We start from the raw sequence: 15,716 nt of genomic DNA, 5'->3' as shown, positions 1-15,716 counted from the left end.
ATTCCTCCATAGTTCAAGTTTGGATCTCCCTCTGTAAGGCCACCCCGTTGGTTTTTTTCTTACCCTGGATCCCTCTTCCCTGGGACATCCCTTCAAATATTAAACGATGATAAATACATTCTGCAAAAAACATAGTGCTGTTTTTAAAAGCTTCCTAGATATTAAGAGGTCCATAAAGCTCCATCCTTGGTAGTGTTAGATCTTTAGAGACAGTATTACTTTATTGGGCCTTGAACCCAAGCAAAGTTCTACTAGGGTTCATCTTGGGAGAAGGGTTGATGTCATAGTACTTTTGGTCCTTACTGTGATTTTTTTTACTGTTGTGTTTATCATTTTGAGCTGTAGTGACACACTCACCGTCTTCAGAGATGGACAGGCTATAAAACAGGAAAATCAATCATGGGAAAGTGAGAGGGGTAGCTCTTCTCTCTGCAGGGAGTGCTCACCTCCAAGTCCCACCTGCTGCACTTTGCAAGAAGGAGACACTCAACAAGAATTCCTGACAAGCACAGCCAGCCTTGCCATTTGCTGTACACTCAGTGCTGGCATACTGACTGACCCATCTGGAAAATTTAAAAAAAAAATCCTAATTTTAAATACCTCAACAAATCAAAAGGTTTTAAGAATTCCCACAGGACTCTCTACTAATTGAATCTTCTGAGCCTGTTTCCACAGCAGCTCCAGTTCCCATGTGCTTCAGTATGCTGCCTGAACAGCAGCAGTTTTCAAATTACGAGGCATTGTTCTATTTCGTTCTGTATTGATAGTCTCGCCTTGAATTTTCTGACCAGTTTTAAGAGTTCAAACCAGCCCAACAGGTGCAGAGGAAGGCTCCAAGGCAACTCCCTGGCCTGAAACGCAAGGAAGCTGGGCATGTCTAGCCCACAAGGACCAGGGTGGGGGACATCCCTCAGAAGGCCCAGATCTGCCCTGTGTCCACAGAGGACAGGGCACAGCATGGCAGGTGGCAGGCTGGGTCCACCTGAAGGGGTGTGGGAGGCTGCCTGGGATGAGAGCAGTTGGTTAGCTGTGAGGGAGGGAAAGAGCCCTGCTCAGGAAACAGGTTCGAGGACAGGATGCAGCTGCTTTATACAGTATATCCACACACACACTTGGTCAAGTATATTATTCCTTTTGAATCATTTCAACTGATTTGTTCTTTAATGTTCTTAAAACCAATTTAAGATTTTACAAATTAGTTATGCCAAATTTTACATTCTTAGACAGTGTACCTAAGACTTGAAAGGCAACCAATTCAATTCACCTTATTTATTACGGTCGTAGACCAGTACAGAAAGGCAACCAAGAAATGCCTTTCTTGGACATTAAATCGTTGAAACAAATGAATTGGGGTACCATAGCAACTGAGGCAACAAGGAGAAAGATCCTTGCACCCTAATCTAAATGCTCAGGCAGCCAAGCTGGGTGGGGGGCTGCTCTACGCCAACAGCAGGGCATAGAAACAGGCAGGCACCCCCCCTCCCTCGCACTGACAATGTGGCCGAGTCACGTAAGGAAAGGTCTGCAAGCAAACTGCCAGGCTTAGACAGCACCAAGGACTGCACAGAGGCTCAACTCTGAGCTGCAGAGATTCACTTTGATTGGAACTGGTCTCCATTGTGCCCAAGGCAAACCTCCTGCAGCTGCATAGAGGAGCAAAAAGCTGTTTTTTGCTACTGAGTCTCTCAGGACTGCAGCCTATGCGGTTGGCCGTTGTAAGGCTGCTGTGGAAAACCCCAGAAAATGCTTGGTTCTGTGGTTTTCGAAATGCCCGGCAGCATCAGCAGAACTGGGGTTCATTGCTCTCTCCCAAGTTCACCAAAACCCTACTTTGTAATCTGTATACTCACTTTTTTCTAGTTTTTCAGAAGATGGAATCAAGTTCAGATACCAGCATGGTCCATTTTGCAAAAACCTACCGGGTAGTTTTGCAGAAACTGTCTGTGAAAAGGAGGTGAGGAACGAGAAGGCATCAACTTCAAAACATGCCTTAGTCACAGCAAGGAAACGCAAGCCAGGTTCTTCTAGTGAACCTGATCTCAAAACCAGGAGGGTGGGGGAACCGTCTCTGCACCAGGACCAATGCCAAGGTGTGGGGCAGAGAGAGGGGGGCTGCAGCTCCCTGAAGGCCCAAGGCCCCTACCAAATGCTGGCTCCAGTGTCCAAAGCAGAAAGGGTGGGAGGCAGCTGGGGGGTGAGGAGGGCACCCCTGGAGAGAAGCCGGAAGGAACTGTGGAGAGTTAAGAACATTTTGCCCCAACAGGCTGGCTGGAGCCGGGGAGAAGGACACCCAAATAAGTGACAGCAGCACTGCAGGTGAGGCTCGGTTGGGTCCCCCACTTCAAGACCCGGCCCCAGATGCAAGGCAGTTCATTGCTCTTCCTTGGAAGATCACTGGCACCACACACCACACACACCTTTTCCAGGTGGTGGCTACCCATCCTCAGGCAGCACTCTGACCTCCTTGCAGGAGAGTTGGTTTGTTTTAACTAGGCCCCCTGTAAACATACCAAGTGATAAAATGCTGTTCGGGGCAGGGGGATTCCTTGTATGGAGTAAAATGAAGAGTAGATCCATTGAGGTTAGTGAGACCAGAGTTCATTAGGGGTTGCCAGTGGGCCCATTCTAACTACAGTTAATCGTCGCTTACCAACTACTTGTTTAGTGACTGTTAGAAGTTACGACAGTGTTGAAAAAGGAGACTTATGACTGGTCCTCAAAGATGCAGCTGTCACAGCATCCCTGCAGTCATGTGATCACGATTCAGACTGTTGGCAACTGGCGCACATTTATTTTATTTTTATTTATTTATTTATTACTCATATTTAGCCACCGCCCATCTCCCCCAGAAGAGGGACTCTGGGCAGTTTACAATAAAATTCCCCATAAAACATAAACATTAAAATCACATAAAACAATTATAATAAAACCCAATAATTAAATAAAATCCAAGAGAAATGTAAAATCCAGGCTAGTGGGACGGACTCTAGGGTGCGAGCCATCCCCAAGAATGGTTATTCCCTTTCCCACCCCAGGCGAGACGGCAAAACCAGGTCTTCAGGGCCTTCCAGAAGGTCAGGAAAGAAGGGGCCTGCCTCACCTCGTTTATGACAGTTGCAGCATCCCAGAGTCATGTGGTTGCCATTTGATACCTTCACAGCCGGCTTCCAACAAGCAAAGTCAGTGGTGAAGCCAGCAGGAAGTCACAAGTCGCAGTCACATGACATGCTTAATGTCCATGGGTGATTCGCTTAACAACTGCAACTGGAACTGACAAACTGACATCATAAGTCGGTCATATGATGTTTCACTTTACCACCATGCTGCTTAGCGACAGAGTTGTTGGTCCCAGTTGTGGTCGGTACATCCAGACTGGGCTCCAACCCACATGATGTGATGCTTGTTTTTCATTTCTTCATCCAGGCTTCCTTTTGCCTTTTCCCTTCCACCTGACTGCCCATGACTGAGGATCCTTTTACAGGGACCACTGAAATAGAGAGATATACCAACCCTAAACTAGAAACATCTCTACATTGCAGTACTCTGTTCCTGAGTGCCCAACTAGATGCCCACTTGGCAGCAGCCTAGCAAGCCAGACCCAAGGGCAACAGTGCCCTTCTTGCCTCTGTGGTTCCTGCCCTACTCTTAGATCAGCCGTGGGATTCTCATCTGCAGGCTTAAACTTGTGTTGTAGTTTTAAAGTTTTTCCAAAAGTCTTGGGGGAAGCTTGTCCACCCAGCTTCCCTCCTTTCCTGCCTGTGGCCTCTTTTCCCCTCTTCATGTAGTTCTACCAGCCCCCAGCCCCCCACTGGGAGAGCCGTTGAGAAGACTACTGAGGCCTCCATCTGGTGGGTGGAGGACGTCTGGCATCCACCCTCTGCAGAGGAGAGACACCAGCCTGCCCCTGCCCCTGCCACACCCCTTTTCTTGGCTCAAGCAGCCTGCCAGGGTGCACTGGAGCAGCCCGCTGCATCTCCCACAGCAGGATGGTAGAAGGAATGGCTGGGTAGAAGGGAGATGGGAATAGTCTTCCTGTAGATGCACACAGTGTCACAAGGGGTAAACAATGCTGAAAAAGGCCATGGCATCACAGAAACTAACAAGGAAAAATTAGAATAATTGCGAGAAGAAAAACACAAGGATATGCTGAGCTTACATTCAGTGAAGATAAGTTGCTCCTTGAAACAGGTAGCCATAATTTAATGGCAGAGGCACAAAAGGCAGACCCCCCCCCCGAGCCCCCCACCGCTGCATTTCTAGTCTGCACAAGAGAAGAGACTGGGCCTCATCCATTCTCTCCGGTTACTTGCCAAAGACAAGCGGGCTGCAAGACTGGCTGAAGACGGCATTTGCTTCATGCATAAAAGCAGCAAACGCTCTGGAAGGGGCGCAAAGTTAACCCTGCCTTTCTTCCACGTCCCCAAAGAGAAACGACTCGTAGAGTGTGAAAGCAGAGTGGCCAGTCCACTGCTCCTGCCCACCGACTCTCCACGCCCAGGCCGATCCACGCTGGAGGAGAGGGGAATTCTGAGCCTGCCCACCCCCAAGCAAGTCAGACGAACACTCGCCCAGAGAGGTCAGTCTGCAAGTCCCCGGCCCAGCTCCCTTGAGACCAGGCCCTGCATGTTCATGTTGACCCCATTCTGCCTGGACCTGGAAAGGTCCTCAAAGGAGTCACCACTAAGGTTATGGCAAATGTTTCTGCACCCTTTAACCCACCGCAGGCAAGCAGCACAGCGAATCCAGTGAGAGAGAGAGGGCACGTTCAGTTGAAGCTCCACCAGGCATCTTCGCTTCCACTTCTGCCAGTACCAGTGGAAAGCAAAGCCCACGGCGTAAAGGCATCTCTCTGAGCCAGGTGGATGAGCAGCCATAAAGGTATCTGTTGGGAAAGCGCTGCAGGCCCTCACAAGGGTATGAGTATGACGGGAAGAGAGTCCTTTTATCCCCTTAGGTAGAGTTGTGGCCACAAAACCCATTTTTCTGAGCTTCTGAAGCAAGCCTAAAATGTGTGGTCTAAAATGGGACCAGTCACTGGAGGTATTATTTTTATCAGTGTGGTTGTCCAAATGGAGCAGCAAGATTTTTGGAATGCTAGACCTAATTGAGGGAGGGCAGCACTAGGAGGAACAGGTAAGGGGTTCAGACTCAGGACTGCAAGAATGCTTTGAAATGCCCTGTTCCTCATGCTCAGCTGACAGGGGATGCCACAGGAACCCGCCTCCAAAGGGAGGCCAACTGGCCAGAGCGCTCCGCCTTGAGATACCTTCATCTCACAGTCCTCCTCACGCTCCATCAACGGCTGACCTACGCAAACCATTGCAGAACTGGCCCTCCAGAGTTCCAGTGCTTGACGGGCCTGACCAAGATCCAAAACAGCCCTGCTCTCCAGAACGTTCCCCATTGCTGGCCTGATGCTTGAGGCAGCTTAGGTTGCCAGTCCTGCCCGAGTGAACTCTCCAATGTATTCCAGCCTTGCAGTTGGAAGGGGGAAAGCATCTCCTTTTGTTCTGAAGACCTTCCCTCAAGAGAAGATGTTGACCCCTCCTCTGCTAGAAATGCCAGAGCTGCTCAGTTCTTTTCCAAGTCAGTAAGACTGCTGAAGACACTCGAGCAAGCTGTTCCTGGTCTAAAATAAATCCCCAATCTGCAAGACTCTCCTTTCAGTAGGATGTTATCAGAGTTTTCAAGGAATTGATTCAGGGGTACACATCTGCTTGGGCATCACTCCAGCTGCTGCTGCTACTGCAGCAAGAAGCAATGGGTTCACATCAACCAGCTCATGAAACAACAGAACTTCAGGGAGCTGCTTCATATGCTGTTTACATATGAAGTGGAGGTTGAAGCAAACTGTCTGAAACCATATTTTCCAAGTTTCCTCCAACAATAGGCCATCACCACTGAAGAAAGAGCTGCCCCACTCTTCAACTGCATTTGGGAATCTGATCTGGATGGCTTGATCTCAGAGGATCCTTCCCATGGATTCAGAGGAATACAAGAGGGTGGCATCCCATGAGAGCCACACTGCACCAGCCAGACACATTCCCTGGTTTGCACTAGGACACTGAAGGCCTGGGGGGCCACGTCTGTTATGCTTATGGTCCTCCATGCCAGGACAGCAATCCCAGCCAGTCCTGCTGGGCAGGGGTAGCAGCGTTCCCAGGGCCCTCCTTTGCCTCACCTCTGCCCTGGGCTGTAACCTACATGAAGCTGCTTGGATTGATACCACTTTGTGAGCTGCTTTGTTCTTTTAAGATTGCAATGCAAAATACACACATTTTTAAATAATATGTAAACCTGGGCAGCTGCAATTTCTGTCTGAAAATACTTCCCATTATACCAGGGATGTTTATAAGGTTCAAAGTGACCTTAGAAGTCTTTTAGTCTGGAGCAGGAATCCCGATACCATCCCAGACAAATGACTGTTCAACATTTGCTTGAAAATCTCCAGCAATGGACCACCACCACTTGGAAGGTAGGCTATTCTACTGCTTGACAGGTCTCCCTCCCAAAGCTTGGTTCTTGTCCCACTCTTGGGAACCATGAAGAATAAATCCACACCCTCTTTCCTGGGGAATTCTTTCAAGTATTGGAAGTCTGCTATCATGTGTCCCCTCAGCCTTCTCTTCTTTAGGCCCAGTTCCTTCCACCGTTCCATAGGATTTAGCCTTCGAGCCCCTCACCATCTTCTCTGCACCCCTTCCAGTTCCTCAGCATCCTTCTTGTATTATATTGACCAAAACTGGACACCGGGTTCCAGGTGTGGTCTGACCAGCGTAACTAAGGTGGAACTATCACTTTCCATGACCTTCAACATTCTACTTCCGTTGATGCTGCCCAAGGCCGCACTGGCTCTTTTGGCAGCTGTGGTACACTGCTGGCTCATGCTAAATATATGTTTTACCAGGACAGCTAGACCCTTCTTACAGGTATTACTGCTAGCCAGATGTACCCATGCATCTGGTTTTTCCTAAATGCAGAACTTTACATTTCTTACCACTAAACAATTTTGTTGGAAAGGGCCCAACGTTCCAATATAACCTGTCTTCTATGGTGTTAGCAACTGTTGTCTGCAAATTTGCCAAGCATCCCTTCTATCCCCTCATTTAAGTCATTTATAAAAATGTTGAAGGGCCCAAAACAGAACCCTGAAGTACCTCACTAGACATCTCTTTCCATGCTGACACACCTTGTTCCTAAGTGTTGTATCAGAACAGCACCATGCTTAGTCCATGGAAGAGAAGAAACGTATGGCCAAGGCAAGTACCAAGAACTTCTGCCTGCAAGTCGGTAGACGATCCTCACTGACATAGCCTGAAGCCTTGCCAGATAGCCCAACCTGACACCTCTGGGACACCCTGCATTGCCAGAGCTGTTTTAAATGCAGAGTGCAATCCCCCCACTGTACTTTAGGGCCTGCTTTTTCCTGTAGAGCTAGGGTTAACAACACATCCTGGGCAAACAGCTCCTTAAATTGTCCAAAATGTCACTGCTCCCTAGGAAGTGATCAGGACAGCTGTAACATCTCCTGTTCACTCAAGGTAAGAAGCAAGCAAACTGGCATCCCAAGACTTCTGTATCAGGGGTGTTTCCTTACTACTTCTTGGTCTCTGTCACTTCCATCCTCTGCCCATCTCTTGCTGGGCAAACCCCAGCAAAGACTTTTTTGTTTTTCATTACTTTAGTGTGCAGGTCATGGAATAATGGATTCAAGTGACTGAAAGGCAGATACCCATGGAAAATCAGAAAAACCTTCCAACGGCACGAGCAAAGGCAGAGAGGAGGTGGGCTCCCATTCAGGGGTGTGTCCAGCAAAGGCTGGGCAGCCAACTGTCTGGACGCCTCAACCTGGGTTTCCACACCAAGCAGACGGTACCCTTCCAAATCTAGGGTTCGTCTGAAGAGGTGGCCTTTCTTCCTTTCTCCAAGGGTCTGAGGAGCCCATTTACCTCTAGAAATTACCTGAGGCTTGGAAGGAAACTAGTGCCATTCAATTCTGCTGAGCAGCATTTGTATCAGCACTTCTTGTTCTTCACTTCTGTCTCCTTTTGGAAACAGAGAGGAGACCCTCCTCCTAAGTCCCCACTGGGTTTTGTTGCAGGAGAGGAGGAACGCCATGAAATGGCCATGAAAACTAGCTGACCTTATTCCAGTTCAGGATCAAGGGAGCCATTTGCTCAGACAATCCTATTCTGGCTGGGAGGCAACTCCTGACTTTCTATCCCGGTATCCCAGGCTCGGCTACTGCTGGCCAAGAGATACTGAATGGCACAGATGCTTATTTATCACACTCACCTAGACCCCCCGTTGCAGTGTCTGAAGATCTGGGGCTGTATAAAGCCAGATGGAAGCAAAGCTGAGACACCCACCACCTTCTTTCTTCTAGCAACTGAAGAAGGCCCCCACCCTCACTCACAGGCATCCTGGGTGTCAACAACACAGCACCCATTTCTCAGACATGGGTCCTGCCAGCCATCTCTCCATATGCAGGAAACTTTATTGCACAAATCCTTGGCAGGGAGGCACCACCCATACACCATGCATCTCAAGGTCCAGATGGAGTCCCAGCCCGGGAAAGATATGGGACAGCCCCTAACAGTGCACAGGAGCAGGACGGAATCGTGAGCATGGGAGTGGGGAGGAGCGGGGGGCCAAAATGGGCTTGTAACAGGGTTGGAGAGCAAGGAGTTGGAACAGCCGTAAAGGTTCTGGGCAGAAGCTGCCAGCTGTGCAACCTAGGCCACCACTCATGGATCATCTTCTGCTGGCTCAGCCCCCAGGCAAGGCGGCCTCGTGCTCTGTCTGCTTCTGGGACTCAGTGCAGTTCTGCAAGGTAGAGGTTTCCCCCTGCACCTGCTACAGCCACGGGCTGCCCTTTGGAAGCCGAAGCCACTACATGAACAGGCTTGTTGGGCAGCAGGATCTCCCCGATCACCTGTAGGCAGCAAGGGAAAACAAAGACCCTGGCTGTGGATCTCTGGTCTGCCAGCTGGCTGCATTTACTCACAGACTGCCCCTTGGCTCCACCTGGCTCCCTAAAGGCAGAGGCAAGCCCTCGACTGCTCATCCACCTACCTGGCCAGTCCCAGTATGGATAATCCCAGCTCCACTGGTACCACTGCCCCCGGCCACCACCACATCCTCAGTGCAGAACTGGGCTGAATAGAGGAACTCTCCCTGGGTGGGGTTGCCAGGGAAGGGCACGTTTTGCCACAGTCGAGACATCCGCAGGTCCCAGAGTTGGAGAGCGTTGCGGGGCACCCAGGAGGCAGTCAGGATATGTTCTCCCTGTTGGGGGGGAGGCAGGTGGGTGACTTCACTGTCCTCTCTGGGGTGTGATTTTTCTCCATTCAGTTTCCAGGTAATTGATGGTAAAGCCCAAATATACAGTTTTAACATACAGTTGACGCTCTGAACTCGTCTGCACCTGACACGTCTTGGAAGGGCTCTGACAGGCTGCCCCTTTGGGTCTCTTCATCCCCTGCATAAACGAATCTCTGGGCTTTGCACTATGTCTTCCTTTGAGAAGCTTGTGGGATTCTGCTGGAAGGTGTCTGAGGCTAACAGTCTGCCTGGTTGTTAAAAAAAGCTCCCCCTCTGGAATTTCTGCCCAGTCCAAGCAGCATCAATTTGGATGGCAGCCGCCAGAGAGATCAGTCAGCAGGACTCCAAGCCACCCCAGAGATGGCTGCCGCCCCATGCCATTGGGCCGGCAGCCTTCTGGATTAATCCAGCCCCCAAGCTTAACCCCACCCCCACCCCAGTTAGACGGGGCTCACCTTGACGTCGATGCCGGGGCCGCAGATGTGAGGCCCGTTGATCACCCGCTGCGCCCCTTTGGGCACGCGCTTGTCCCACACCTGGCGAAGAGAGTAGGCAGCCAATCGCAGGCCGGGGCGCCGGGGGCCGGGGCGGGGCGCGGGGGGGCGGCCGCACGCGGCGGGCAGCACTTGCCTTGACGGAGTTGTCCCAGCCGCCGGTGAGGAAGAGGTGCAGCTCGGTGGGGTGGAAGCGCAGCGCGAAGATCCGCCGGGAGTGGCCGCTGAAGGGCGTGAACTCGTCCCCGGCCATGAAGTCGGGCGCACGCACCACCTGGGCCAGCTTCCGGGGAGAGAAGCAGCGTGGGAGGCGGCGGCAGCAGCAGCGGCGGCGCGCGGGGGGCGGGGCGGGGCGGGGCGGGTGCTCACCTGGTGGGTGTGGCTGTCGTAGAGGCGGATGTGCCGGTCCTTGCCGGCCGTGGCGAAGGAGCTGCCGTCGCGGCAGAAGTCCAGCGCGTGGATCTCGTTCTCCTCCTCTGCGGGCCGGGGGGGGGGAGTCAGCAGCCCCGCCGGAGGACCCTCGAGGCCATCCAGCCCGCCCACCCGCCCGCCGCCGCCGCCGCGGACCCACCAGTCAGAGAGGCCGCGGCGCTCCCCGCGCGCAGGTCGTAGAGGACGACGACACCGTCGGCTCCGGCGGCCAGCAGCAGCCCGGGCTTGGCGCGGTGGAAGCCGAGCGCGGTGACGGCCTGGCGCGCACGCCGGCCCGGCCGCAGGCAGGGGCCCGGCGCGCCCGTCCCGGCGTCCACCAGCTGCGGGGAGAGCGGCGTGAGTCCGGGCGGCGGCTCCCGCTCGGGGGCGCCCGCCGCCCGGCCCCGGTACCTGCACGGCGCCGTCGCCGAAGCCCGCGGCCAGCTGCGCGCCCCCCGCGCCGAAGCAGAGGCTGTACACGCCGTGCGCCTCCCGGCCCAGTGGCACCCGGCGCGCCGCCGCCGCCGCCGCCGCCGCCATGCTCCCGGCTGAGGCGGAGGACGGGCCGCTCGCCGCGCGCGGCCCCAGCGGTCGCCCGGGCGACGGCCACCGCATTGGCGGGGCCAGCCGCGCGCGGATTGGCTGCCCGCGGGGACGCTCGTCTCCGGGCCTGGAGGCGGTGGGGCCGGCGGGGGCGCCGGCTCAGTTCGCGCGGGCGGAGCTCGTGGCCGGGGGACCTCCGTCAGGCTGCCGCCCAGCCTGGGCCGAGACGCTCGAGTGGCCTCCTGGGAGAGCACCGGTGGCTGCAGCGGGTCGGGCGGTCGGGGGCGACCTGGTGCGCGGGGAGGGGCCGGCTAGATGGCCTTTGTGAGCCCAGTTCAACGAGGGCCCCGGGCGGAGTAATTTCAGGCGCCGTCTCCTGCCTCCCAAGGCCCGTACCTGCCGAGGCTGGCCCTGGCGGAGGCGCTCTCCGGGGACCGTGATAGTGTTGGGGGCGGCGGGGAAGTTGAGCTGCTGCTTTCAGGATGGGCTTTACTTTGCTGGTTGGAAGACCGGTGCTTTTAAGAGCAATTTTACTGGGCTTCTGGTACATCCCCCAAATTCTAGGACCAGGCGGTACCTAAGTAAATGCAATAAATCAGCAGCAGCAACGGGAATTGAAATGGAAGTGGATGGACAAGCCAGCGGCTTCTCCGCAGGTGCTTCAACCACCTCAGCAGGCAGATACCAGCTTGGAGGGCACCAGTCCTTGCCCCCGCTTCAGCTTTGATATCTGCAGCAGCAGGCTTGCCGGAAACCAGTGACCTCCCTGCCACCACCATAGTAAAGTAAACTCCCAAGAAAGTCAAGAGTTGCTGTCATGCTCACCGTTCAGACGTTCCCCAGAACACCTTATTGGAAGCCCATCCATCTTCTGAAGACCCCTGTCAGCCTGCGAGTCGCCAAGTGGGAGGGGGGAATGGACTGGAGTGTGAATTGTATTGTTTGGGTTAGAGGATCGTTGCCACAAGGTCATCAAAATAGAAACGTCCTGCCATCTGTTGGCACGAAAGGAGGAGGGGTGCAATCTTAGGTGGGCAATGGGGGGAAGATGGGAAACTGGCAGCTTTAAACTAGAATGCATGGGAACCGCCATTCACAGCTGTACCTTGTACTGGACACTTCACTCATTAACAGATTTATAAGTAACCCTTATGAGTCATAATTGAATGAAGCTCCAGTGGCCAGGCGTTGACAGTTGCTCTGCCAAAGAGCATCTTCAGGCATTGGGACTCAAAGAGCCCCGTGTTCTGCAGACCCATTGCCCTCATCACCACACATGACTCTCCTTCCAGCAGGCTGAGTGGGACTTGAAGAAAGGGGTGCACTGTGTGGTGAATTCTTGATCTGGACCCTAAGCCTCCCAGAGCATGTCCATCTTGTCTGATCCTGTGGGATGGGCAGAAATAATTGGAAATAGATGATCCCACGAATATTTTAGCTTCCTTGGACATTCCATGTTGTTGTTTATTCATTCAGTTGCTTACAACTCTTCGTGATTTCATGGACCAGCCCATGCCAGAGCTTCCTTCCTTTGTTGTCAGTGTGATGTCTCTGCTCTTGACTATTTTATTATTTGTCATTGCTCTTCTCCCAAGGATTAAGCGTCTTCTGATTTCCTGACTGCAGTCAGCATCTGCAGTAATCTTCGCACCTAGAAATACAAAGTCTTTCACTGCTTCTACATTTTCTCCCTCTATTTGCCAGTTATCAATCAAGGTGATTGCCATAATCTTGGTTTTTTTGAGGTTTAGCTGCAAGCCAGCTTTTGCACTTTCTTCTTTCACCTTCATCATAAGGCTCCTCAGTTCCTCCTTGCTTTCAGCCATCAAAGTGGTGTCATCTGCATATCTGAGATTGTTAATGTTTCTTCCAGCGATTTTAATTCCAGCCTTGGATTCCTCAAGCCCAGCATGTCGCATGATGTGTTCTGCATACAAGCTGAATAGGTAGGGTGAGAGTATACAACCCTGCCGTACTCCTTTCCCAATCTTAAACCAGTCCGTTGTTCCGTGGTCTGTTCTTACCATTGATACTTTGTCGTTACATAGATTCCTCAGGAGGCAGACAAGATGACTTGGTATCCCCATACCACTAAGAACTTGCCACAATTTGTTATGGTCCACACAGTCAAAGGCTTTAGAATAGTCAATAAAACAGAAATAGATGTTTCTCTGAAACTCCCTGGCTTTTTCCGTTATCCAGCGGATATTGGCAATTTGGTCCCTAGTTCCTCTGCCTTTTCTAAACCCAGCTTGTACATCTGGCAATTCTCGCTCCATGAATTGCTGAAGTCTACCTTGCAGGATCTTGAGCATTACCTTACTGGCATGTGAAATGAGTGCCACTGTTTGATAGTTTGAACATTCTTTAGTGTTTCCCTTTTTTGGTATGGGGATAGAAGTTGATTTTTTCCAGTCTGATGGCCATTCTTGTGTTTTCCAAATTTGCTGGCATATAGCATGCATTACCTTGACAGCATCATCTTGCAAGATTTTGAACAGTTCAGCTGGGATGCCGTCGTCTCCTGCTGCCTTGTTATTAGCGATGCTTCTTAAGGCCCATTCAACCTCATTCTTCAGGATGTCTGGCTCTAGCTCACTGACCACACCGTCAAAGCTATCCCCGATATTGTTATCCTTCCTATACAGGTCTTCCATATATTCTTGCCACCTTTTCCTGATCCCTTCTTCTTCTGTTAGGTCCTTGCCATCTTTGCTTTTGATCATACCCATTTTGGCCTGGAATTTACCTCCAATGTTTTTAATTTTCTGGAAGAGGTCTCTTGTCCTTCCTATTCTATTGTCTTCTTCCACTTCTGCGCATTGCTTGTTTAAAAATAATTCCTTATCTCTTCTGGCTAACCTCTGGAATTTTGCATTTAATTGGGCATATCTCCCCCTATCGCTGTTGCCTTTTGCTTTCCTTCTTTCTTGGGCTACTTCTAGTGTCTCAGGAGACAGCCATTTTGCCTTCTTGGTTTTCTCTTTCTTTGGGATGTATTTTGTTGCCGCCTCCTGAACACTGTTGCAAACTTCAGTCCATAGTTCTTCCGGGATCCTATCTACTAAGTCCAGTCCCTTAAATCTATTCTTCACCTCCACTGCATATTCCTTAGGGATATTAGTGAGCTCATATCTAGCTGATCTGTGGGTCTTCCCTAATCTCTTTAGTCTGTTCCTAAATTGTGCAATAAGAAGTTCGTGATCTGAACTACAGTCAGCTCCAGGTCTTGTTTTTACCGACTGTATAGATGTCCGCCACCTTTGTGTAACGATTGCCTTACTCAAATAAAATGCTCAGACTCCAAATCTAAGTTTAAGGTCTGGTTTTATTTAGAATAGAGTGCAAACAGAGAGAAAACTGAGAATGAGAAAAGCGCGCCTAAACTCAAACTAAATAGCTCCGCTTCCAACAACGACCCACCCACCCCTTGCATACAGAACAATCCCACATTCCCAGGTGCTCCTAACGAGCTCTGCTGATCGATGGGCAAAAAGACCTTGACATTTAAGAGATAACCCAAACACATTCCTTCCTGGCACAGCCCCACACATCTCCCCGTACAAGGTTTATCAGCAGCACCCTCCCAGCCAGGAACACACATCAACACTCTGGCATGCGAACTGTTACGATGGAGTGAACGTCGCAACGGTGACCATGACATACCGCCCCCCCAGACAAAAATTATGCAGAGGGCTTAGAAGGATAGGCAACATGAAAATCACGGACCAAATTAGGTGCCAGGACATCGCGCGCAGCGACCCATTCAGGATGGAGAAAATGTTTCCAGCGAACTAAATATTGAAGAGACCCCCAAAGCCTGCGAGAGTCGAGAATCTCCTTGACCTCGAAGTGCTGCTGGCCATCAATCATGACAGGCGGAGGGGGAGGAGGCCGTGGATGCCAACGAGAGGAGTCATGGGCAGGCTTGAGCAAGCTGCAGTGAAAAACAGGGTGCAAATGCTTCAAATTATGCGGCAGATCCAAACGGACAGTGACAGGATTCACAACAGCAGTAACAGGAAAGGGGCCAATAAACTTAGGGGCCAGCTTCTTGGAAGGCTGAGTAGACTTGATAAATCTGGTAGAGAGATAGACCAAGTCCCCAACTCGAAAAGACGGCTGTTGGCGCCGATGCCTGTCAGCGTGGAGCTTATAGGAAGCCTGAGCTTCCTTGAGAGCGGTCTTAATTACGGGCCAGGAATCAGCAAGCTTAGAACCCCAATCACAGGCCGCCACAGCCGGGGCAGGAGGTTGGGGAAACTCAGGGATGGGAACAAAATCCCGACCCGAAACAACCCGAAAGGGGGTTTGACCAGTGCTTTGGTGCACCACATTATTGTAAGCAACCTCAGCAAAAGGGAGCAAATCAACCCAGTCATCCTGGTGATAATTGATGTAAGATCTAAGAAATTGTTCCAGGGTGGCATTAAGGACCTCAGTAGATCCGTCAGTCTGGGGATGCCAAGAGGTTGACAATGCCTGTTCGGTGCCAATGAGCTTCAAAAAAGCCCGCCAAAATCGTGAGGTAAATTGTGTGCCCCTATCGGTCACCAAACGAGAGGGGCAGCTGTGGGGGCGGTACACATGCACCAAAAAGAGTTTTGCCAACTGCTGCGCTGATGGAATGGACGCACAGGGAACAAAATGGGCCTGCTTAGAAAAATAGTCTTTGACCACCCAAATGACAGTCTTCTTTTGACTGGGGGGCAAGTCAACAATAACATCCATGGAGATTTCCTCCCAAGGGCGAGAAGGTCAGCCACAGGCTGCAAAAGCCCCTGGGGTTTACCTGACGGTCGCTTAGCCATAGTGCAGACAGGGCAGGAAGTGACATAAGCCTTGACATCCTTTCTCAATGAGGGCCACCAAAATTGTCGCCGAACCAAATGGATTTGAGAAAACCAAAATGACCAGCTTGCTTGCTGTCATGAGAACGGGCAA

The 15,716-nt window shown here is 51.6% G+C and overlaps 2 protein-coding genes across 2 annotated transcripts in view; one reads left to right on the top strand and one right to left on the bottom strand.

The window, feature by feature from the left end:
• LOC134502423 (maestro heat-like repeat family member 5) overlaps positions 1-4,934 on the top strand; it is a 94,525-nt gene extending 89,591 nt beyond the window's left edge. Inside the window, exons 31-34 of the mRNA XM_063310763.1 lie at positions 1,861-1,954; positions 2,264-2,316; positions 4,427-4,576; positions 4,725-4,934. Coding sequence (XP_063166833.1) covers positions 1,861-1,954; positions 2,264-2,316; positions 4,427-4,576; positions 4,725-4,876 — 449 coding nt within the window. The 3' untranslated portion in view covers positions 4,877-4,934. The remainder of the gene's footprint in view (positions 1-1,860; positions 1,955-2,263; positions 2,317-4,426; positions 4,577-4,724) is intronic.
• A 3,514-nt stretch (positions 4,935-8,448) lies between these two features.
• Positions 8,449-10,782, bottom strand: LOC134502120 (ribosome biogenesis protein WDR12 homolog). The gene is made up of 7 exons (XM_063310301.1): positions 10,641-10,782; positions 10,390-10,570; positions 10,188-10,294; positions 9,955-10,101; positions 9,780-9,860; positions 9,076-9,288; positions 8,449-8,935 (listed from the first exon to the last, which is right to left on the bottom strand). The coding sequence occupies exons 1-7, from the start codon at positions 10,767-10,769 to the stop codon at positions 8,816-8,818; spliced, it is 978 nt and encodes a 325-aa protein (XP_063166371.1). The 5' UTR covers positions 10,770-10,782; the 3' UTR covers positions 8,449-8,815.
• Between the last annotated feature and the right edge of the window lie 4,934 nt (positions 10,783-15,716).

Source organism: Candoia aspera, chromosome 8 (assembly GCF_035149785.1).
Source record: "Candoia aspera isolate rCanAsp1 chromosome 8, rCanAsp1.hap2, whole genome shotgun sequence".
NCBI lineage: Eukaryota > Metazoa > Chordata > Lepidosauria > Squamata > Boidae > Candoia > Candoia aspera.
This window is presented reverse-complemented; position numbering and strand designations above follow the sequence as displayed.

Bases quoted from the DNA above. Each gene is read 5' to 3' on its own strand.
- LOC134502120 (XM_063310301.1), bottom strand. From the start codon at position 10,769: ATGGCGGCGGCGGCGGCGGCGGCGGCGCGCCGGGTGCCACTGGGCCGG. The intron at 9,289-9,779 runs GTGAGCCCCGTC...CCCCCCCAACAG, and splicing joins GCCCCGGCATCGACGTCAAG to GGAGAACATATCCTGACTGC. The intron at 8,936-9,075 runs GTAGGTGGATGA...TGCTGCCTACAG, and splicing joins TCCATACTGGGACTGGCCAG to GTGATCGGGGAGATCCTGCT.